The sequence below is a fragment of the Gigantopelta aegis genome, chromosome 6 (assembly GCF_016097555.1).
Source record: "Gigantopelta aegis isolate Gae_Host chromosome 6, Gae_host_genome, whole genome shotgun sequence".
Classification (NCBI taxonomy): Eukaryota; Metazoa; Mollusca; class Gastropoda; order Neomphalida; family Peltospiridae; genus Gigantopelta; species Gigantopelta aegis.
In genome coordinates, this window is record NC_054704.1 from 46826273 (window position 1) to 46849397 (window position 23125).

A 23125-nucleotide genomic window follows, 5' to 3' on the forward strand; every position below is an offset into this window, starting at 1 on the left:
AAAAATGTAAGAAACATAATGTTTTCATACCATAATAAGAGACACAGTTTTTCTAATTTAGATATGTTTAAGTAATGTACATATTCTGTATTTAATAAAAGCTGCCAAATATATCCCAGCTGTTTTAAGTCACGTGACAGTCCAAAGTTCAGACCGTCAACATGGCAGCAATATTACAGCGAGGAACTCGAGTAGCACTGTTCCATGACAACTGCTGTATGTAATTTCTTTCTCTTTTTTTTGTGTTGAGAAACTGTAACGGTTGAACGAGTTTTATATTATTCTTTAAAATATGACTGTTTATTTTTAACAGTCATTGCATCTGCTTTAAATAAAGTAAGGTGTAGGTGGTTTGACAGCTCGGGAGGCACCAATTGGGTATACAATCTATTTTACTGAACAGTTTGGAGACATCGAAAGAAAGAAAATTTGGATTTTGTTAACACTTGATTGCTTTCCATAATATTGGGGTATCTGGTCATTGCGTTAAAATGTTTTGTCAATATTTGGTTCAGCTGGGTACCAGACATTTCGCCCCCAAGCCAGTTCGCCCCCAGTCAATTTTCCCCCAGGTCTATTTCGCCCCCAGTCAGTTCGCCCCCACGTGCATAACCAGTTTGTCCCCACAAAGGTACCAGTTTCCATAAAGGAAATGGATTATTTAACGACGCACTCAACCCATTTTATTTACGGTTATATGGCGTCGGACAGATATTGAGGGAGGAAACCCGCTGTCGCCACATCATGGGCTACTCTTCTCGATTAGCAGCAAGGGATATTTTATATGCACCATCCCATATACAGGATAGCACATACCACAGCCTTTGATGTACCAGTAGTGGTGCACTGCCTGGAGCGAGAAATAGCCTAATGGGCCCACTGACGGGGATCGATCCCAAACTGACCGCATATCAAGCGAGCACTTTACCACTGTTCTACGTCTCGCCCACCTCGCCCCCATAAAGATAACACTGTGTCGATGTGAATATGTGGTCTGGACCCATCTGTGTGTGCCGAGCTTCATCTAGTGCAACACTACCCTATTTTAAGGCGATTTTGCGCACTCCCATGTGCATTTTTAGATGCATTAGATGTGTGGTTTGTCAGTCATCGAACTTTGATGCAAATATGATTTACATTTTTAGATCATGCAGAATATTACTTTTGTAAGAATCTGGAATAAACAGAGTTATTATGAATGTCATCAATGCTTAATTCTTAGTCAGGTGTGCCATGTCGCAGGTTCTTCATACCTGAATGGTAAACAGCCTTTTTCAAGTGTATTCAAAGAGCACCTATCGTATCGAAACCGAAAACCCATGGTTGGTCCCACGATAAAGAGGTGGTACACATCCTGGTAATTTAAATCTACTACTAGTAATATGTTGCTGGTACCGGTTCTTTCTGCAAACAAATACAACAAACTGTAACGTCAGTGGTCACCAAAAACGCTCTGCGATGTTAACCAACAGAAGGACAACTACAGCCTGCTATTTATACCACGGATAGGTGATGACAACTCGTTATAACAATGCTTAGGAATGACTAATGACTGGACCAGCAAATCGCGTTAAAAAAAGAAACACACACACACTTTAACATGCCTCTAAAGAAACAATACAATAATTGTTTAAAAGTAACAAATAATTGGGAGTTGGGCACGAACTGACTAAAAGTTTGGGGCAAACTGACAAATAGTTGGGGGTGAACAGGTAAACAGTTGGGGGTGAACTGGTACATGGGGCGAACAGGTCAAACTAGGGGCGAACTGCCTTGGGGGCGAGACGTCATGGATTCGGTTCAGCCTATTCGCAGAACACACTTAAACAGTTAATCAGGGCTGCGTTCAACCAAACATCCGATAGACTGGTCTATGCACTTCATGGTAAACCAAATGACCATGTCGGGAACCAATCAAATAGTTTGTGAACGTTAACAAAATGTTCGCTGGCTGAACTTGGGGCAGTTCATTTCATTAATTCTCCAGTTTCTATGATATAGTCGCAAGCTATTATTATTGCTTACCGGTATTATGTAATGTTTGGCACACCTACTTATTAACACTCATTCATAGGCAGGTTTTGTAGTGCAAAGACAGGACTGTTGTATCTAATCTGCAGTTTTGCCCAGATTAGTATTTTGAAGCAAGAGTCTTAAGTAGTCGGCTGGAGTATACCAGCCAAAGATGCGACAGGCAGCACTAATTCTTGGTGTGCATGGGATCGCCAACCCAACAGCAGTTGGCACTAATGTAGCCAATCACGGTAGGCCTAGAGTATTTAGCCATATGATATTAAGATGGTATACCAGTACTGAAGAGGCTGAGTGAGATCTAAGGTCAACAAGTCACTTTTCTCACCCTTGTTTTGGCTTTGTACACAATAAATATAGCATATCTTAAAATAATTTCATTTGAAATCCATATTTTGTAAAAGGTACAATTTTTTAATCACAAGATTTTCTTCGAACACATTCAGATGCATTAGTAATGTTCAAACAAAACAATTTCAGTAGCAGTTTTGCATTGGAATTTTTCCAGCATTCTTAAAATGGAAACGTCATGTACCCAGGTTATTGTTATTGTAAAGAGATGCAAAGTGACGTCATTGGAATAATGACATCATTCAAATTCAAAATCAGCTATATTATTATACAATGCTTTGCCACATTAAAATAAAAACTGGTCTACTCACCTTGACTCCTGTCAAATTTCTATAACAAGCAGACAACGCTGTTTACAGGTCGGTATTTTTTCTTTCTTTCATAATTCTGGATAAAATATTAAGTTTAAGTTTTAAAAGATGAAAGAAATAAAAAGTACCTTTTGTTAAATATATCATATTAAAATATTACCATTGGATATGTTTTATTTATTGTGTACGAAGCCAAAACAAGCGTTCAAAAAGTGACTGTCATCGACCTTGACAGAAATTTGATCCATCCAGATGGTACATTCTTTCTCCGTCCATCTATGAGATTGCAGTAAGCACCTAGTACTTCTCACAACAAAAAATGCGGATGCACTCAAAACCATTTGGCTTTACTCTACATGATGTAGACCATCCATTAAGATAAGGAACACATACAGTAGCCAACAAAAGTTGCCATACTAATAACAACTTTCTTTGGGGGGAATATGCCATTTTCAACATTCAGAACTGGAAATTATGTTATTTAGAGCTGTGCAGTATTGCAATTTAAGGTTTGGTGTCTGTATTTTGGGATTGATTTACTCCATTATTAATTAATGAGCGCAATACCTATATCAAGCAGTACCCAACTTTAAATACATGTCCACCTGCACTGATTTCATCTAAATTCCATGCACAGGGCTTTCTCTTGGTTTAGGACTAGAATACCAACATACCTGTAATGTTCATGTTTCATAATCCAATTTCATGTTCATGTAAAAATTTAACATTGGATTCATACACAAAGAAGCTTTTTGAGGGAATTAACACAGAAGATTTAATTCTATTCATCATACATAGAGCTAAATTTGCAGATGATGAACTATTTGTACATACATCAGTCTCTTCAAATGACATGCAATGTTTTTTAGAATGTGATTTTTTTTTTCACCTTTTAGATCTGAAAATTAATGGACTGCTTTTTGCAGGCAGCTATTTTGAGTCCTGTTTATGCCATCAGTCATAATGATAACTTGCATTTAAAAGCCAAATGGGTTCATATATATGTGCCTTAATTTGTATTTAATCAAATGATGACAGTGAAAACTTGTTACAATACAATGAGTTTCATAAAACAAGAAACATTATCAATATCGCATGGAGAATGTATAATATTATCCTGAAAATTGTAACATTATCTTTCCTTGGACTTGTTGGCTGTCTCTTTAGAAGCTTTTGAATTAAACTAAAATAATAATTAAGCTTCTCTTAACTGCAGGTGCGTTACGATGGTTGAGTACATCTGCATCAAACCTTGCTGCTGCCCCATCAGGTGAGTTATACATGTATTATTTATTAATTAATTGTACCGTTAACAGATATTGAATTTGGAGATTTTGTTTAGGATTCTTCTTGAACCATAACATTGTTTAATATAGATATTTTTGAATTGCATATCGTAATTAAAATTTATATGGTTCAAAATCGGGGATTTGCCGAAACACGAAATCCTGCTAAATTTGTAACCTGTGGAGGTCAGATATGTCATCAAAGGTTTTTTCTGCTGTTTGCTAGTTGTGAATTTGTACAGCTGTGGTATTTATGGAACATTGTTTTAAGATGGCAAATATTTTTGTGGGAATTCCAAATTCATGTACACGTATATACCATTTTAGCAATTTTAAACCATCGGTAATTAAGAGGGGGGGGGGGACGTAGCCCAGTGGTAAAGTGTTCACTTGATGCACAGTCAGTCTAGGATCGTTCCCCGTCAGAGGACCCATTGGGCTATTTCTTGTTCCAGCCAGTGCTCCACAACTGGTGTAACAAAGGCCGTGGTATGTACTATCCCAATCTAATTAAAATTAGCTCCACTATTACATGTGGATCTAACACTAGCCAGTTGGAGCTCATGTCCACCAATCAAAACCTTACTTGCAGAATCATGCCAGTGATTTAAAACTAACAACACTGCGTAGTCCCCAATGTCCAGGTAACATTTCATCTGTAAATAATAATTTAAATATTGACCAATCACACTTTGCCTTTTATAACGTTATTTGGGAGCATACAAATTCTAAAAATACGGGCGAGTCTATTTCAGTGGCCGCAGGAAAGCGAACCATACCAATACGTACGGGGTGTGTTATCAGTCTTCAATTTTACATTAAAAATTATTTATTTATTTATAAAAAAACCCCAAAACAACTAAATCAGTCTTCAGTTTTACATTACAAATTATTTATTTTATGAAATAAAACATGTTTTAAGGCATTCGTAATTCACACGAAACATGTCGTATACCCTCAGGATAATTCGGAATGTTTTCAAATTATTTTTAAATCACTGGCAGGATTCTGCAAGTAAGGTTTTGATTGGTGGACATGAGCTCCAACTGGCTGGTGTTAGATCCACATGTAATAGTGGAGCTAATTTTAATTAGATTGGTACTATCCTGTCTGTGAGATGGTGCATATAAAAGATCCCTTGCTGCTAATTGAAAAGAGTAGCCCATGAAGTGGCTACAGCGGGTTTCCTCTCTCTCAATATCTGTGTGGTCCTTAACCATATGTCTGACGCCAGTAAAATAAAATGTGTTGAGTCCGTCGTTAAATAAAATATTTCCTTCCTTCCTTCCATCAGTAATTAATCTACATATGCTTATCAAAGTCGGAAAAGAAACACGTTATATTTTATAAATACTGTAAATCCACCATACATCAAGTTAAAATGTGAAACGTATGTCATGTACATCTCAAGTATATGTAAAATACTACTGTACATATTATACCTGTACGTACCTTTCAGATTTGTTGGATCCATACATCTAAAGTGTGTCATTGTGCCTTCTCCTTAAAAAAAGTATCCTCTACTTCAAAAAAGGTGTCTTGTGTTTCAGTCAGAAATGTCATAGATAATATCTGATGTACATGTTCAGGCCCTCAGGTGAGGTCAAAATTAGAGTGAAGTCATTTCTCTCTCAAAATTTCAAGAGGCTGGAGGTTTTAACAGGAACGACACTTTTTAATCTAAAAAAATAAATATACAAAAAGAAGTTACCCGTTATATTAACCCAATACAGTCAAACCTGTCTTAAGCGGCCACACAAAGTAGTACTCAAAGAGGCCTCTTCCGACAGGTGGCCGATGAATATAGGTGGTCCTCAAGTTCCTCATCATTTATCCATGATTGTGTTCAATGTAAGTGGTCACTATTTTTAAAAGGCAATACAGATTTTGCCTTTGAGTGACTGGCATGACAAAGTCAAGCTGATCAAAGCAAATTTTTGGTTCACCTTGCCCGCTCGTTTGAGCCCTGCATGTGCCTCTGGTGAAAAAAACAAATAGTATTGTAGGTGAAAATAAATCATTTCAAAACTTGACATCCCAACCCCCCAAAATATCTACGGTAATTGTGCTTAATGAATGCTAACTTAAATGTTATGTTTTGTATTTTCAGCTTCCAAAAAGACCCTAGCCAAGCCAAATGTGAAGAATGTAGTTTTAGTGGCAGGTGTCCGCACTCCATTTCTATTGTCTGGGACACATTACAAGAATCTTATGGCTCATGATCTTATGAGGACAGCGCTGCAGTAAGATTTTAACATATTTTAAAACGTATTTGTTCTTGTATAGAAATGCTAGGTACATAAACTGATCATTGGCACTTTGTACTGTTCAATGTTTAAAAAAAAAAAGTTTAGAGTTCTTTGTACATGAAGGTTATTACCAAATACATTTACCATAACTGGATAAGATCGGTGGAGTGGGAGATGAAGGCTCTTGGGTGGAGTTGGGGCCAGGTGACGAAGCTTGCAATGGACAGACAACATTGGCATTCTTTGGTGTTGACCGGCCTTGGTGGCGTCGTGGTAGGCCATCGTTCTACAGGCTGGTAGATACTGGGTTCAGATCCCAGTCGAGCCATGGGATTTTTAATCCAGATACCGACTCCAAACCCTGAGTGAGTGCTCCGCAAGGCTCAATGGGTAGGTGTAAACCACTTGCACCGACCAGTGATCCATAACTGGTTCAACAAACGCCATGGTTTGTGCTATCCTGCCTGTGGGAAGCGCAAATAAAAGATCCCTTGCTGCTAATCGAAAGAGTAGCCCATGTAGTGGCGACAGCGGGTTTCCTCTCAAAATCTGTGTGGTCCTTAACTATATGTCTGACGCCATATAACCGTAAATAAAATGTGTTGATCCCTTGCTGCTAATTGGAAGAGTAGCCCATGTAGTGGCGACAGCGGGTTTCCTCTCAAAATCTGTGTGGTCCGTAACTATATGTCTGACGCCATATAACCGTAAATAAAATGTGTTGAGTGCGTCGTTAAATAAAACATTTCTTTCTTTCTTTCTTTCTTTCTTTGGTGTTGGCCTTATGTGTGACTGCACACGAAGAGGATTAAGTAAGTAATTTACCATAAATGTGATTTTCGGCTTTTGATTTATTTAATTGTATATTTTTATTTTATTTGCAGAGGTCTTGTTAAAAGAACTGGGATTTCTAAAGGTAATGAATCTAAATATAATATAAAATATTCAGTAATGTTCCATAATGTTTTATAAATCATAATCAACCCCTGCAATTGCCCATATCAATTGGCAATGCCATGGAATTTGCCTTAGAATTTTTAATTCTCCATGGCACTCTTTTTTTACTGTGAATTATATTTGATTTAGTTTTTTCATACAGTATTTTTTGCTGTTGACATTTTCTGAATTACATAATTAAATATTGGCTTCCCGATGATACTAGTAGATGCTTCGGGAATAAAATATTGGTTCTCTTGCACTAAAATGCAGAACTAGTAGATAGAAATAAATTTAATTATTAAACATTGCAGTCACTGTGGTGGCTGCATTCAACAATTTGGTTAAAGTAAGATTCAGATTGTTTATATCAGGCACAGTAATAATTTTACGTTGGCCTTCCTGTTTATTGTATTAATTTATTGTTTAAAGGAAGACATCAATTATAATTTCGAAATAATTTAGTTTTACTGGTCAGGAGACCAGCAAGGTAGAGATGTATTATAACAGTGTTAATGAACTTGTCATTATTATTGCTCAGTTTAATTTGTTTTCATATGTAGGACTGTTTACAACAGTATTAATTTAAACAATAAGACTCCGTATTTATAAGCATATCATAGTGGGGTCATATTTAGGTGCCCTGTGACCATTTGTCAGTGACCAAAGTTTGAGGGTAGATTTCAAGTATTTGGGGCCTTTAGAATTATTTTACAAAGTGTCAGTGTACATATGATTGTATTTACATCTAAAATTTAAAAAGTTCTGATTTCATTATAATGATGTCATATGTATGTAGTTTTATATTAAATGTATTTTGTATTTATTTTTATTATTTATCTTTTTTTTAGATTCAGTGGACTATATTGTGTGTGGCAATGTGATACAAGAAGTGAAAACAAGCAACCTCACTCGAGAGGTAAATTTATTATAATTTTGTTTGGTCATTTCCAAACAACGCTAAATGCTATTTGTTCAAACTATAACAAGGTACATCATTAGAGAGGTAAATTAATAATTGACCTCTCATTGGACCCTATTTGACCAATAGGGTCAAATGTACATGTTTTTTGTCTTACACACACATATAACTATTTATTTACAATGCTTAAACTTGGGTTTTATGTTTGGTCCACGGTTGGATTTACTCACGATACTTTTCACAAGTAGTACAAGTACACCAATTATGATACATACATTTTTATAAACTATTTTAACAGTAAGACATTTTATTTTAATGGTCATTTGTAAAATACTTACCGGCCTCGGTGGCGTCGTGGCAGGCCATCGGTCTACAGGCTGGTAGGTACTGGGTTCGGATCCCAGTCAAGGCATGTGATTTTTAATCCAGATACCGACTCCAAACCCTGAGTGAGTACTCCGCAAGGCTCAATGGGTAGGTGTAAACCACTTGCACCGACCAGTGATCCATAACTGGTTCAACAAAGGCCATGGTTTGTGCTATCCTGCCTGTGGGAAGTGCAAATAAAAGATCCCTTGTTGCCTGTCGTAAAAAGAGTAGCCTATGTGGCGACAGCGGGTTTCCTCTAAAAACAGTGTCAGAATGACCATATGTTTGACGTCCAATAGCCGATGATAAGATAAAAAATCAATGTGCTCTAGCGGCGTCGTTAAATAAAACAAACTTTACTTTTTTTGTAAAATACTTGTAAATGTAAAATTACATCTTGACTAGAAAACAAAAATTGCATTTTTACCATACCATGTTAGCATGTTGGGTCTGGGATACCTGGGCAATGTGTACCCCAGGATTTGAGTTCAGAGGGTTGGCAAAATAATTTGGGACGAGAATTTTAGGGGGTCCTGGAATAGTCTCTTCTTTTTTTTATTTAATTCAGTTGTCTTTAGATGCATTCTGGAGTACATAATAAGATTTAATCTTTCTATTAAATCAAGTTATTAAAGTAACAAGGTTATAATGTTTTATCAATTAAATTGTGAGATACTTTTAATGGTAATTGATGTTGTATATTGTAACAATTAAATGTATTGAGTTTAGTAGTGCTACATAGCATTGTTATAAGTGATGTAATATAACTGCTTGACGTAATTTAGGTATCTAAATTTTAAAATTAAACGTTTCAAGCCTTGCCAGCTAGTCATTTGATTAATAAAAGCAAACCAGCCTCGGTGCCGTCGTGGTAGGCCATCGGTCTACAGGCTGGTAGGTACTGGGTTCGGATCCCAGTCGAGGCATGAGATTTTTAACCCAGATACCGATTCCAAACCCTGAGTGAGTGCTCCGCAAGGCTCAATGGGTAGGTGTAAACCACTTGCACCGACCAGTGATCCATAACTGGTTCAACAAAGGTCATGGTTTGTGCTATCCTGCCTGTGGGAAGCGCAAATAAAAGATCCCTTGCTGCTAATCGGAAGAGTAGCCCATGTAGTGGCGACAGCGGGTTTCCTCTCAAAATCTGTGAGGTCCTTAACCATATGTCTGACGCCATATAACCGTAAATAAAATGTGTTGAGTGCGTCGTTAAATAAAACATTTCTTTCTTTCTTTCTTTAATATAAGCAAAATCTATTTGAAATATTTATTATAAACAAAATAATTTTGCTGTTATTGGATCAGGGTTTTTTTTAAAGAAAGAACATTTTAGCAACTTCTGAAGAACATTGTATATAATTTTTACAATGTTTGAACTTTTCAACAGGGAATCAGATTCTTTTTAGAAAAAAGAACAACGTTATTTTTCAAAGAAATAACATTATTTTAAGTTTTCCAAAAATGGTGTGGATGGATGAAACAAAGTACATTAATTTCTTAAAATGAAGAACATTGTTACAATGTGGATTGGGTTTTTTTTAAAGTCAATGGTAAACTTTAACATTGTTATATTTATTTAGCAACAGTGTTTAAGCTATTGTTGTCTGTAATACACATAGAACAATATAATTTTACCAAAGTGTTTTATCTGACAAAAACCACGTTGAGTAGGTACAAGTTTATGATTTTTATTCGCATGTCAGTGTTCTCACTAGGTGAAAATTAAAGAAGGCGGCTGTGCGACACCCCACCCTTAAAAAAAAAGAAAAAAGAGTTAAGCTTGGTTACCATATATCGTTGTGTTGGTCGACTTTGTGGAAAGACATGCTCCTTATTTTGCCCCTCAATATTTGGTAGAAAATACTTGCAGACTCATCTTTATGAACCGGAGATCATGTCAGTCTGACATTCACGGGCATTCGTTTTGCTGAACCGATCAAAGTATCAATATTATTTTAAGATTTCAAGATGTGTGAAAAACAATAATGATTTTTTTAAAGTGATCCCCTAATGTGTGATTAAAAACAAAAATACTGTTCATTTTATTTCCATCTTCATCAAATATTTTGATCAATTTGATATCGTTTTTGTAAAAGGCGGTGTATATATACTACTCAAAAGAATTTAAGGGTCAGACGATATTTTCGACATTATTTTCTGAATGTCAATTATATTAGCTAGACCATAATGTCACGCATGGTATTGTTCCATTTTGACGAAAGTGGGTCTAAGCAACCCATAAATGATTTAAAATCCACTGTCATTGACACTGTCGACTAGTTCTAATGGCGAAAACATGCTTACATTTGCACGTAAATTAGGGCGAAAGCGAAAGGTCTGCTAAATGCCCATAACTTGCTTTTTCACAAAGCGCTTCATTTGCACGCTTTGCATGTGTATTCCATGTTCCCAATGCTGAATTTTCGTATAATTGGAGCTTGCGTTCGTGTACGGTGCGCACTCCAAATTCGACAATGGTACGACTTCAACTGACTATCGAAGATCGAGGAAGGGCTATTGCTTGGCTTCAGGATGGCAATACGCAAAGAAATGTTGCTCTGAGACTTGGTGTCAGTCAGAGTGTCGTTGGCCGACTGTGGCAACGGTACCAAGCAATGAATTCTGTTCGAAATCGTCCACGTTCGGGAAGACCCCGAAACACTACAAATAGAGAGGACCGCTACATCACCAATATGGCTCTACGTCAACGCACAACCACTGCACGCCGATTACGTGACAATCTGCGGACTGCGACTGGAACTCGAGTGTCTGATCAAACCATACGCAATCGTCTGAGAGCCAATAATCTACGCTGCCGTCGCCAGGCTGTTCGACCACCACTCCTACCACGTCACAGAACGGCCAGACGTCACTGGTGCACGCTTCATCTGCGGTGGCAACGTGTTCAGTGGGGTCGAGTGATGTTCACTGATGAGTCCAGGTTTAGTCTCCAGTTCAACGACAGTCGGGTTCGTGTCTACAGACGTCCTGGGGAGCGCTTCGCTGACGTTAACGTTAGACAACGTCACCGGTTCGGTGGTGGCAGCGTCATGGTGTGGGGCGGCATCTCTATCCCCACCACAGGACCCCCCTCTATGTGGTGGATGGCAATCTGAATGGAATCCGCTATCTGAATGAGATTATCCGGCCGTTGGTTCTCCCAGGCCTTCAGCAGATTGGCGGCGGGGCAGTTCTGCAGGATGACAATGCCAGACCCCACCGCGCCAGGGTGGTAACGGACTTTCTCAGACAACAAGGTATCGCCAGGATGGATTGGGCAGCATATTCACCTGACTTGGCCCCAACAGAGCATGCCTGGGACGAATTAGGCAGGAGAGTTCGGGATAACCATGCCCCTCCGGCCAACCTTCATGATCTGGGTCAACTTCTTATGGCAGAGTGGCAGGCCATTCCCAAGAGTTCTTCAGACGTCTGATCAACAGCATGAGGCAACGATGTGTCGAGTGTATTCGCGCCAGGGGTGGATTCACACACTATTAAACGAATGTTCTAATGTGTCAAATCCATGTTTGACAACCTTCAACTTTGACAGCATGTCATGTGACTTTCTTGTATACAGTGACGTTTATTTGTGGTTTTTTGTAAATATGGAACAATAAATAAAAAATTTGGTGTAGTTTACATCATCAATCTAATACACTCTGAAACTTATTTGGTTATAAATTTTTGACCCTTAAATTCTTTTGAGTAGTATATTATTTGGCACCCAAGATTTATGATTTTAATGATGAACACTACACTGCCACTTCCATTGTTTTTATAAGTGGTGATATCCCGGTTTAAGGGAATCGAATGCTCTGATGGCCCAAATACTTTATGGGCCATTGGGATTACCAGCAATGTGCAGAAACGTTTATACATGTACTATTTATTTTTTTAAATATCGAAATGAACCACACTTCGTAAATTGGGAAACGGTGCACCGAACTGTGGGTCTAAAACCGTCGTTTTCGGTAACATTGAATAATCGTCCCATCCCTAGTGGTTAATGAAAATGGCTTGCAAATTCAGCCCAGTGTTCGAGATTAAAAGTTTTGGGCAGTATCTGAGTTGGATACTAACAATTCAAAATCTGGTATCCCACCTGAAAATTTAGTATCCCACTTAAATGAAATTCATAAATAACATCATAACAAACTTGGATGATACCATTCTAGTTCCCAATCTATTGCTACACCGCAATCGAAATCACGGAATTCGTGAAATTCGCAATCAAACGGAATTGGCAAAAAGATTTGCTGCATCTATTTTTGTGTAATACTGACATAAATTAATATTTAGCAGTAATCAGTAAGTGTTTCTGACATTACTAATGATAAACATACCAGCATCAATTTTCTGCAGATGTGGAATCAATATCTCAAATTTGAAGGGAGGAAACATCCAACAAAAACAATAGCGACTTAGCAGTTCCCAGCATTAGACTGGGTACGAGTTGGGGGGAGATATTGTTACGGCATAGCATTAGACTGAGTAAGAGCTCAAAAATATTGTTACTTAACTTCACCAGTAAATGACGACTTTCACTGTTTCAACAAAAAATAAAAATGCAGGATTAAAAAACCCAAGAACCTTATGTGGGTTCTTGAAGTCTGGTATCCAAAATTAAATTCTGGTATCCCCGGGATACTGGGATACCGTTAATCTCGAACACTGCAGCCCATTATGTTTTTTGTCATTTTTAATGGGACTTGAAATGCTGTTTGTTAATGTAATGGTGGAAATAAGTATTTTTTAAAATTATATTTACAGGCTGCTCTTGGTGCTGGGTTCTCCAATCGAATTCCAGCACACACCGTCACACAAGCTTGTATATCATCAAATCAAGCAATTACCACAGGTAATTTTAACCACACAGTTTGACAATCAACATGCAAATTAGAACAGTGTGATTTTAAATTTTAACCTGTCATAAAATATGTTTGTAAATGATCTGTTTCAAAGTGTTTTCCTGCTACATCAGTGAACAAATCAGAATGCCCTAACAGCCAATGAAATGATATAATCTTCCACTAAAATGTACACATTTTTCAGTAAGAGTAGCCTGTGTGGCAGCAGCGGGTTTCCTCGCTTTCTCGATTTCTCGACAAAGTATTAAGATAGCCATATGTTAGACACCAAATAACCATAGTTCAGAAATGTGCTCGGGTGTCATTCAACAGATATTCTTTTCCTTATTTTCTCTTCTGTTTTTTTTACTTTGCTCTTACAATTTGGACATAATGTGTATTTTAAGCATGGTTTAAAAACAAAATATTTTTTTTTTTATCATTGTTATCTTCAGGAATTGGTATGATTACATCCGGACAATGTGACGTTGTTATTGCTGGTGGAGTGGAGTTCATGTCTGATGTCCCTATTCGTCACAGCCGCAAGATGCGTCAGCTGATGTTGACCATGAACAAAGCGAAAACCATCCCAGCTCGCCTCCAGCTCATCAGTCAGATGTTGTCACCAGCAGCTCTAATTCCAGAGGTATTCATTTCCTTTCACAAAAATAAGTTTAGATTGAATTACTTTTTTTGTAACTTGTTGTGGAGTGAAAAACATATCACTGAGAAATAATTATCATGGCTGTAAGTCATTATTAGTATTTTTGTGATCTTTTTTTTTTTTTTTGGGGGTCTAGCTGGAGAAGACACTTTTATTACTGTGCCCCTAAAGTCTGAACCAAATTGTTAACAACTATGATAAATTATTCTCCTACCTTTAATAACTGTTAATTTTTCTCCACTTTTTGTCCAAACATTAATAAAAAAAATTAAATAACATTGATTCCACATTTTAGACTGAAACCATATCACCTGTATCAACTTTGTTAAAATATCCTAGGACAAAACACATGCAATTTTTTACTGTCTGCCATTGTGCTTTTTTGTGGAATACTCTTCAAGGGGTGTGGAAACCTAAGTATGTGACATAATTAATCTGATGTCATGATGAGTGCGTTGTACCTTAGATTATGTCATATCGACCCAGACGGCAGAAAACTGCATGTATTTTGCCCTATGTAATCTCAGCAAAGTCGATATCGGTGACATTGTTAAAGTCTCGTATGTGGAATCTGTGTCACTGTAATAGTTTTTTCATGATTTGTGTCTGGACAAAATTTGGGGAAAATCTAACAGTAATTAAATATAGAATAATTTATCTTAGTTGTTAACAATTTGGTTTGTACTTTAGTTATTTTAAGCTAAATAAGGCCATGATTTTAACTGGGGCTGGTAAAAAATGTATAATGTTAGAACAAATTATATTAATGTTAGAAATATCTTTGTCATAGAACAGAGTTTTATATGCATGTGTTTAATTGGAATGTAAACCTGATTCTTTATCTTACATAGTTGCCGGCAGTAGCAGAATTTTCTACAGGAGAAACTATGGGACATTCAGGAGACAGATTGGCTGCAGCATTTGGAATATCAAGACAAGAACAGGTAACTCAATAAAAATAAAAAAACCAAGAAAAAAGTTAACAACTAATAATTCTGTTAACTGAAATCATGAGTCTGCAATATTTAAGTATACTAATAACAAACCTTATATTTGTGCCACAGATAAAAAAAAAATGTTTGTCGGATGATTAATTAATAGGTTCTTGTGGTGTTGTTAAATACAAAAACTTGGTTTAATTTCAGGATGAGTTTGCTCTGCGATCTCACACATTGGCACAAGAAGCTTCGGATAAAGGCTATTTATCTGACAGACTGACGTACAAAGTTCCAGGTGAATTATTTTGTATCACCCAGTAACTAATGATTAAATAATTGATCTGCTCTAGTGGTGTTTTTAAAACAAATAAATACTTTGAGTTTGTTTTTTTGATGTAACTTTGTAGACTGGTATTTTGTATTACTGTCTCAAATGTAGGATGTGTTGTTTTATAAGCTAAAGCTATTGGTTTAAAATACTTTTAAGTCCAACACAGACCATAGTACCACTGATTTAGTTAGTCATATCTAATAATCTGTTTGAGGCCTCTTGAGAATTAAGGGGTGGGACGTAGCTCTGTGGTACAGCGCCCGCCTGATGCGTAATTGATCTAGGATCGATCCCTGTCAGTGGGCCCATTGGGCTGTTTCTCGTTCCAGTCGGTGCTCCACAACTGGTGTAACAAAGGCCCTGGTATGTTGGGATGGTGCATATAAAAGATCCCTGGCTGCTAATCGGAAAGAGTAGTCTATGAAGTGGCGATAGCGGGTTTCCACTCTCAATATCTGTGTGGTCCTTAATCACATGTCCGACACCATATAACCGTAAATAAAATGTGTTGAGTGCTTCGTTAAATAAAAACATTTCCTTCCTTCCTTCTGAGAATTAAAAATGTTGGCATAAACAATTTAGGAGTTAAGCAAAAACAAATGTAGGTAACCCATTTTGTTTAGCATAACCCTTCGTGATACCCCTAAATTTTATGCATGAACGAAATGGTGAGTTACTCAAAACTAAAATTGTGAGATTGACATGCACCTTGATGTTCTTACAGTTTTCAGAATCCTGGGTTTTTTATTTTAGGTGTAACAGAGCCTGTTGCTGCAGACAATGGTATAAGGGTTTCTTCAATGGCACAGATGTCCAAGCTGAAGGCAGCTTTTGTTAAACCGCATGGCACTGTCACTGCAGCTAATTCATCTTTCCTGGTATTTACAATTTTAATGCTTATCAGGGGTTGTTAAAACAAAGCTTTAGTTTTGAACTGAACACTCATTATAAATTTATCTCCGTCCATCCGTCCCAAATATTATTTTCCTGATGGGTTTTTTAACAATGCCATGAGATATGGACCTGACATTTTGTATATAGCTTTATCATGTACTGTTACAGATCAGTGTTTGACTTTCATGGTGAATTACACATTTTTAAGCATTATGGCTCTTAAACATAGGAGATATAAAAATGTGTTGGGTCTGGTAGGGGACATGTAGTGCTTTAGCAGTACTCTCAAAATGCTTGTTAAAGTTTTAAAAATTGAATGGTTAACCTGATACAAAAAAGTCAGATAGATCTGGTACAGGTATATGACTTTTAATCAAATATAATAACCACAGTGAAAGCTCTCAAAACCGGAATTCTCTCAAACAGGATGTTTCTCACCTTCCCCTTTTAAATATCAGTACAAAAGAGAACCTCTCTAAACTGGATACCCCTTAAAACCGGACATTTTACTTGGTCCTGAGTGTCCGGTTTAAGGGGCTTTCACTGTATTAATATTCCTGTTTTATGTTTTTTCAAAATAAGGCACATAGGTAAATAGCCTTTATAATATTCTTTTTACAAAATGTTTCTCAGCAAGATTTTCCAAGATAGGTAGGTGTTTTTTCTGTTTAAATCCCAATATATTGTTGAACCATTTAGTGAAGCAGTTTGAATGAAGGTGTATGCCATAGCTTTGTTATTAATATTTTGCTTCCATTATGCCACAGAAGGAAAAAGATTATCATAAATTAGTTAATGAAATCTACAAGTCATATCAACATTGAAGATCTCTTAATAAAACAGACGGAATCTGATATTTTGAAAATTGTAGTGTATGATTTGTGTACCGCCTACTAATACACATAAACGCTTTGTGAAAGTAAAATAAATCATGTTACGTTTGTAAATATTTTCAGACCGATGGAGCCTCGGCCTGTTTGATAATGTCTGAAGAGGCAGCCCTCGCGAGGGGATTCAAACCCATTGCCTATCTTAGAGATTACATGTATGTCTCTCAGGATCCCACTGATCAGTTACTCCTCGGGTACGTTGTTTTTAAGGTTTAAATCCTAACTTGTAAAACCTTGGAGTGTGTGTTTTTATTTCACCATGTACACATTATTCACAGCACATTTGAAGACTTGCCTCATGAAATCTGGAGCCGTCTGTAAATGTTTTGTGACTGTTGTATGCCAGACTTGTTCTCCTCTGCCTGCCCCCACCCCCCCACCCCCCACCCCCACCCCAAAGAGAAAATGTCAACTGTGGACACAAGATGTTCTTAAATTATGCAAATATATATCATATTCACTACACTGTCTGTATTTCTGCATACCTAAGACAGGGCTTCTAGATTATGGTAGCCCCACTCCCATGCCTAGTGATGTTGGGCTAGTAAATAACTACTTTTGCCATGCCCGATGACTAGTGAATTTATTTTTGGTCAGATGTTGCAGTTAAGTTTATTTTGCAAACATGAATATCCTTCCACCCCCCCCCCCCCCCCCCCCCCCCCCCCCCCCCCCCCCCCCCAACCTCCCCAATGTTAGTGTTTTTAAGATCTATCTTCCTCTAATAGTCTTTAGGTGTCATATCTGATTATTACTATTATTATTACTATTATTTAGTAAAATTGTATTGACTTAAAGTAAAGTAGGGCTAGTGAATTATTAATCATGGCCAGTAAAAAAAATTAATCACTGATCCCATGGCTAGTGGAAGCCCTGCCTAAGAGTTCCTGAAAAGGGGATTCATTCAGTTTTCCTATTTCCTCACTTGTTCTGTTCTTAAGGTTAAATCTTTTTGTAGTTTGGTGATTATAAACTAAAATATGAAGTGGAAAATCTATGGGGCTCATGAATTGTATTTCACAAATCCACACTTCCTTGTACGTTGTACTGGTTTACAATGTTTATGTTAAACTGGTTTACAAGGTACAAATTTTGTCAGTTGTGTGTTCGAATCCCTGACCCAAACATACAAAACATTCAAATTGTTTGAAAAACAATCTACACTTAGAACAATAGTTTGTCATCACAAGTATGGATTAATTTAGCAGATTTTACATGTTGTAGATGTGCAACTGCAGATCAGCTAATGAAACAACAAGTTCTGCATTTAAATATTCCAGAAAGGGTGAACAGTTTCCCTCATTATATTTGATCTCTTTTTGGTTATGTATATAAATATAGAAATTTAGCATTTTTGTTACATGCTGCAAATGTATTATTGCAGTCCAGCTTATGGAACACCAAAGATTCTTGACAAGGCCGGCCTCAAATTGTCAGACATCAGTGTGTTTGAATACCATGAAGCTTTCGCTGTAAGTCAAACAGTTTAAATATTGTTCAAGTGTTTATACTTTTTGCATTTAACAGTTGACTAAGAGGATGGCAAACAATTATTGAAATGACTGCCTGAGTATGGATTTTGATTGTCTGCTTTACACATAAATTTAGACAAATGTTATTAATATTGAAATAAATCAGTAACATGTACAATCCTTTTTGAGGTAACATTTTCTAGAATTTGTAGTAGTGTTTTGTTGGTAATGTCTTAGGTTGGACGTTCAGTTTGAATTACACTGAATATGTCTACTCTGCCATCTGTTTGCACTAAATAATTTAAATATTTCCAATAGTATTTCATTGTCTTACATCTGATTAGTAAAGCAAGAACCATTTAACTTTCCCACTACTTGATCATGAAGACTTGTACTTGATTAACTGATCAGTGCACTGCTAACTTGATTAACTAGAACACTAAATATTTACATATTGAGCTTGTGTGTACATTTGTTATCCTATTAACTTTATTCCTCATAACTTTCTTTTCTAGGGTCAGATTCTGGCAAATCTTAAAGCTTTGGACTCTGACTTTTTTGCCAAAACCTACATGGGAAGGCAAAGCAAGGTACAATTGGAAGAAATTTTAAATCTTAATCTGATATGAATACTGTTGCTCCTAAGTAATAGTAATAAAAATTCTGATGCATCTGCAAATTAATCTTTTAAAAAACTGACTAAATTTTTTCTTTTACGAAAGGACCATAAACACATTGGCACTTATTGATTAGGATATTAATAGTTGTATTTCTCATTATCCTATTAATTACTTAAGTATGAGTTGTGGCCATTATTAACGTCAGTTGATTACAAATATAAAAATTGACTTGCTTCTAGATAGATTTCAAAAGTATGGATTGTAGAATGCTGGATGTGAATAAATTTTAAAATGATGTAATGCTTTTCTACAATAATCTGTTTTTCAGTTTGGATCCCCACCATTGGAGAAATTTAACACTTGGGGTGGTTCCCTCTCTCTCGGCCATCCATTTGGGGCAACTGGAGTTCGGTTGGTGACAACAGCTGCTAATCGCTTGAAGAAAGAAGATGGACAGTATGGACTAGTTGCAGCTTGTGCAGCTGGAGGACTTGTTAGTATTTTAATTTACTCTCAGTTGTGCTTACAGGAAGATGAAATTTAAAATTCATGTACAATGATTCAAAAGCATATTTTAGTTCTTTGCATAACTTTCTAGCACATTAGTATGTAAAAAGTGTGCATTTTGGAGGCAGTGGGATTCATCTATTTGGTAGGATTAGCTTATGTGATGGCAGTATTATAAGACTTCTTCATATGTGGTCATGTGGGATAGAAAAAGTACACCCGAGGTGGTGAAAATTTCGACCTGGGACGAGGCTTGCCGAGTCCCATGGTCAAAATTGTCACCAACGAGGGTGTACTCTTTCTATCCCACATGACCGCATATGATGGGAGTCTTTTTCTCTCATTCATTCGGTAAATAAAGTATTATTTTACACGAACAGACAAAGATGGCTGAACAAGTAACTTTTTTATTTGACCATTTTGTCATAAATAAACTACACTGTCGTATTTGCCGTGGTTGTTTCATGTGTGTTAAATAAAATTTAACACTACAAATTAACAAGATAGCTTTTAAAATGAAGGTTTTAATAACAAAATATTAATTTAAAACTGTGTCGAATGACCTCATGTCACCGCCTCACATTAATATGACGTCATATATTACCAACGACGTCATGTTAAATGCAAGCGCGTGATATCCCATGTAAGATAGAAATATTTTACATGGCTTTCTTTCATGGATAGCTTTGTTCCATATACCTGAGGATGAGAGAAAAAAGAATCCTTCATATGTATCCATGTGGGACAGGGCTATTCCACCTGAGGGTACATAATTTGTTGTCAGGGACGAGGCTTGTCACTGACATCATATTATGTACCTGCAGGTTTCCTTGTTCTTATGAAATACAAAAAGCATTTCTTGCGTTATTTTGTCGTTTAAAGACATCACCCAGTGTTAATATCAGCTCTAACAATAGAAGTCACATGGTCATGCAAGACCGATTTATTCCGCATGAGCTGACATCATGGAAGACGCCTGTCTTGCATGGCTAGGGATGGGAGAAAGTTTCATCTTTGTTTAGACCAAATGTCGCAATAATGAGTCCCCAAATAGCTGCTGTTTAAGATGTGCTTACGAGTCAAGTCAGACCATTTGTCTTCAGATACTCAATATTTCACACCTACTAGAAACCAAAATAACTTTCTTTTTCTGACATACTCTTTGCAACCATGGCCATTTCTTACTACCGGTAATGGTAAAATCTAAAGTAGCAGGACAGACATGACATTCGTTCATAGCTACCATTCAAAAAGACAGTTGATTCATTAGTTGAAATTTATATATTGTATTTTATTTTACTGCTTGATTTTTTTTTTTTATTACAGTTTGTCTCATAAAAATAATTTTTATGTACCTATCTAGTGACTTGTAATATTCTTGTGCTTTACTAATATCTTAAGTGCATTTTTAATTATATTTTCTCTTTGTTTTAGGGACATGTGATGATTGTGGAGCGATACCCTTCCAAATAGTTCATGATTTTCTTGTGAACAAAAGCACGTCAATGCAGTTGTGTACACCAGTTACTGACAAAGAACCGTGTGCGTGTGTGTGTTGAAAGAGCACCAAGTGTTTTGTGAACACAGCTTTGTATGCCTGTTGGAAAAAAATAAAAGAGAGGACATTTTGTCCAGCTGTCGACTGGGAATATTGTGTGCGTCAGAATGTTAGAAATGATGTCTGGAATATTTATCATGTACTGTGTGTAATTTTTTTTTGTAAATTTAAAGTTGGAAGATTAATACTTGTGGAAATTATGTGTAATTGTTTGTTAGGGTATGTATGACCTGTGAGGTTTCACAGTGCTGACCCCAGTTCATGTTGATATTCTCAGAAAGGGGACATAAAATTGATCGCTCTAGGTGAACGAATTGTTTTTCTCCATTCAGGTATAGTGCCCAATGACTGGTATAAAAAATGCAATCCTTTGCTGCTATTCGGTGGAAGTAGCCTATGTATGATCGCAGTGGATGATTTCCTCCGTCAATTTCCAATCCAAGTGTGGTATAATTACCTATGTTAAACATTAAATAGCTCTTTCAGTAAAACATTCTCATTCTCTCTCCCGCCCCCCCCCCCCTTTTTTTTTTTTTTTTTGGTCATTGCATTTTAACAACTAACATTTTCTAACCATTTATTTCACATTTATTTCCATTATTGAGATGTCCATCTGGATAGAAACATCTATAGCTTGAATATGTTGGTTGGCTTACTGGCAGAGGCACTGTAAGAATGTTTTTTATGTGTATATACGTCCATGTTTGAAGTTTCTAGCGGTGCTGCATAAAGAATCCACATAATTTTCACTTGTGATTTTGTATATACATGCATTCTTACTGGTCACGTCTGATTTATAATAAATACACAAAATTACTTGGTGTTACTGTTTTATCATACAACTATATACTTCTAGTTAACCAGTAATACCTTCATAAATTTAGTGTTCTTTTATATCTTCAAAAACCAGCTTTAAAAGAAATATTAATATCTTTTCCAAATAAAACTTATTTATTTAATGGTGCTTACACAAGTGTGTCAAGTATTGTTTATTATGGTGTGGCTCTGGCATTCAAGTCATCACCTTGGAGTAGCCAAGTGGATGTCTTTAAATTAAAAAATTTATACCAGGGCACAATATTTCATGTAAACCACCATTTTATTCACAGCTCGATTCACAGAAGCTGCCAAGTGGTTACATGTTGAACCATTAAATTCAAAAATTTAATTTCAAATCTAATAATTGCCAGAAATTTGTTATTCATATATTCCAAGAATATAGACTGAAACATGCCAACTTGTTGCAAATTGGGACGGGGATATAACTGTCGAAAGTGTTTACCAGAGTTCTCGTTCCAGCCAGTGCACCACGACTGGTATATCAAAGGCCGTAGTATGTGCTATCCTGTCTCTGAAATGGTGCATATAAAAGATCCCTTGCTGCCAATTGAAAAAAAAAGAAAAAAAAAGAGTAGCTCATGAATTGGCGACAGCGGGTTTCCTCTGAATGTGTATGGTTTTTAGCCATATAACCGTAAATAAAATGTGTCGAGTGCGTAAATAAAGCATTTCCTTGTTTACCAGTGATGCTGGTGAAGTAGGATTGAAGCATCTCATTCTCAGATTCTGGTATGTCAAAGGCATGTAGGAAAGTGTATATAGTGTTGGTAATGTTTGAACAATGTTCAAAAGATTTGTAATCTTGTCTGATGAATTATACATTTGATCTGCATTATTATTTATTACGAGCGATTGACTTGCTAGGTTAAAGGTGCAATCTGGAGCATATTTTATTTAGAGTAGGCTGTGTGTTCAGTCGGGCTGTTGGAATTTAGTGAGAACAAATTCTTAAAATTCCACTAAATGAATACAATTCAAACAAGTCCTGTTGGTGAAAAATATCGTTACACGTTGAGAATTGTTGGAATCCATCTTTAATTAAATTCTGTGTTCATTTGAGATTCTGAATTCTAAAATTACCAAACAAACATGCCCAGAACGAG

At 36.5% G+C, this 23125-nt stretch overlaps 1 protein-coding gene across 1 annotated transcript; it reads left to right on the top strand.

The window, feature by feature from the left end:
• Positions 1–119: 119 nt before the first annotated feature.
• LOC121374974 (trifunctional enzyme subunit beta, mitochondrial-like) lies at positions 120–21998 on the top strand. Its single transcript, XM_041502141.1, has 15 exons — positions 120–216; positions 3910–3963; positions 6090–6222; positions 7113–7144; positions 8016–8083; positions 13232–13319; positions 13764–13954; positions 14824–14916; positions 15118–15205; positions 15995–16119; positions 17092–17219; positions 18410–18497; positions 19013–19087; positions 19446–19610; positions 21059–21998. Exons 1-15 carry the CDS (start codon positions 162–164, stop codon positions 21095–21097), a joined length of 1422 nt encoding a protein of 473 aa, XP_041358075.1. The 5' UTR covers positions 120–161; the 3' UTR covers positions 21098–21998.
• The last annotated feature ends 1127 nt before the right edge of the window (positions 21999–23125 follow it).

Coding starts and splice junctions, on each gene's coding strand:
- LOC121374974 (XM_041502141.1), top strand. CDS start 162: ATGGCAGCAATATTACAGCGAGGAACTCGAGTAGCACTGTTCCATGAC. Junction 17,220..18,409: donor ACTGATCAGTTACTCCTCGG/GTACGTTGTTTT, acceptor GTATTATTGCAG/TCCAGCTTATGGAACACCAA. Junction 19,088..19,445: donor ACATGGGAAGGCAAAGCAAG/GTACAATTGGAA, acceptor TCTGTTTTTCAG/TTTGGATCCCCACCATTGGA.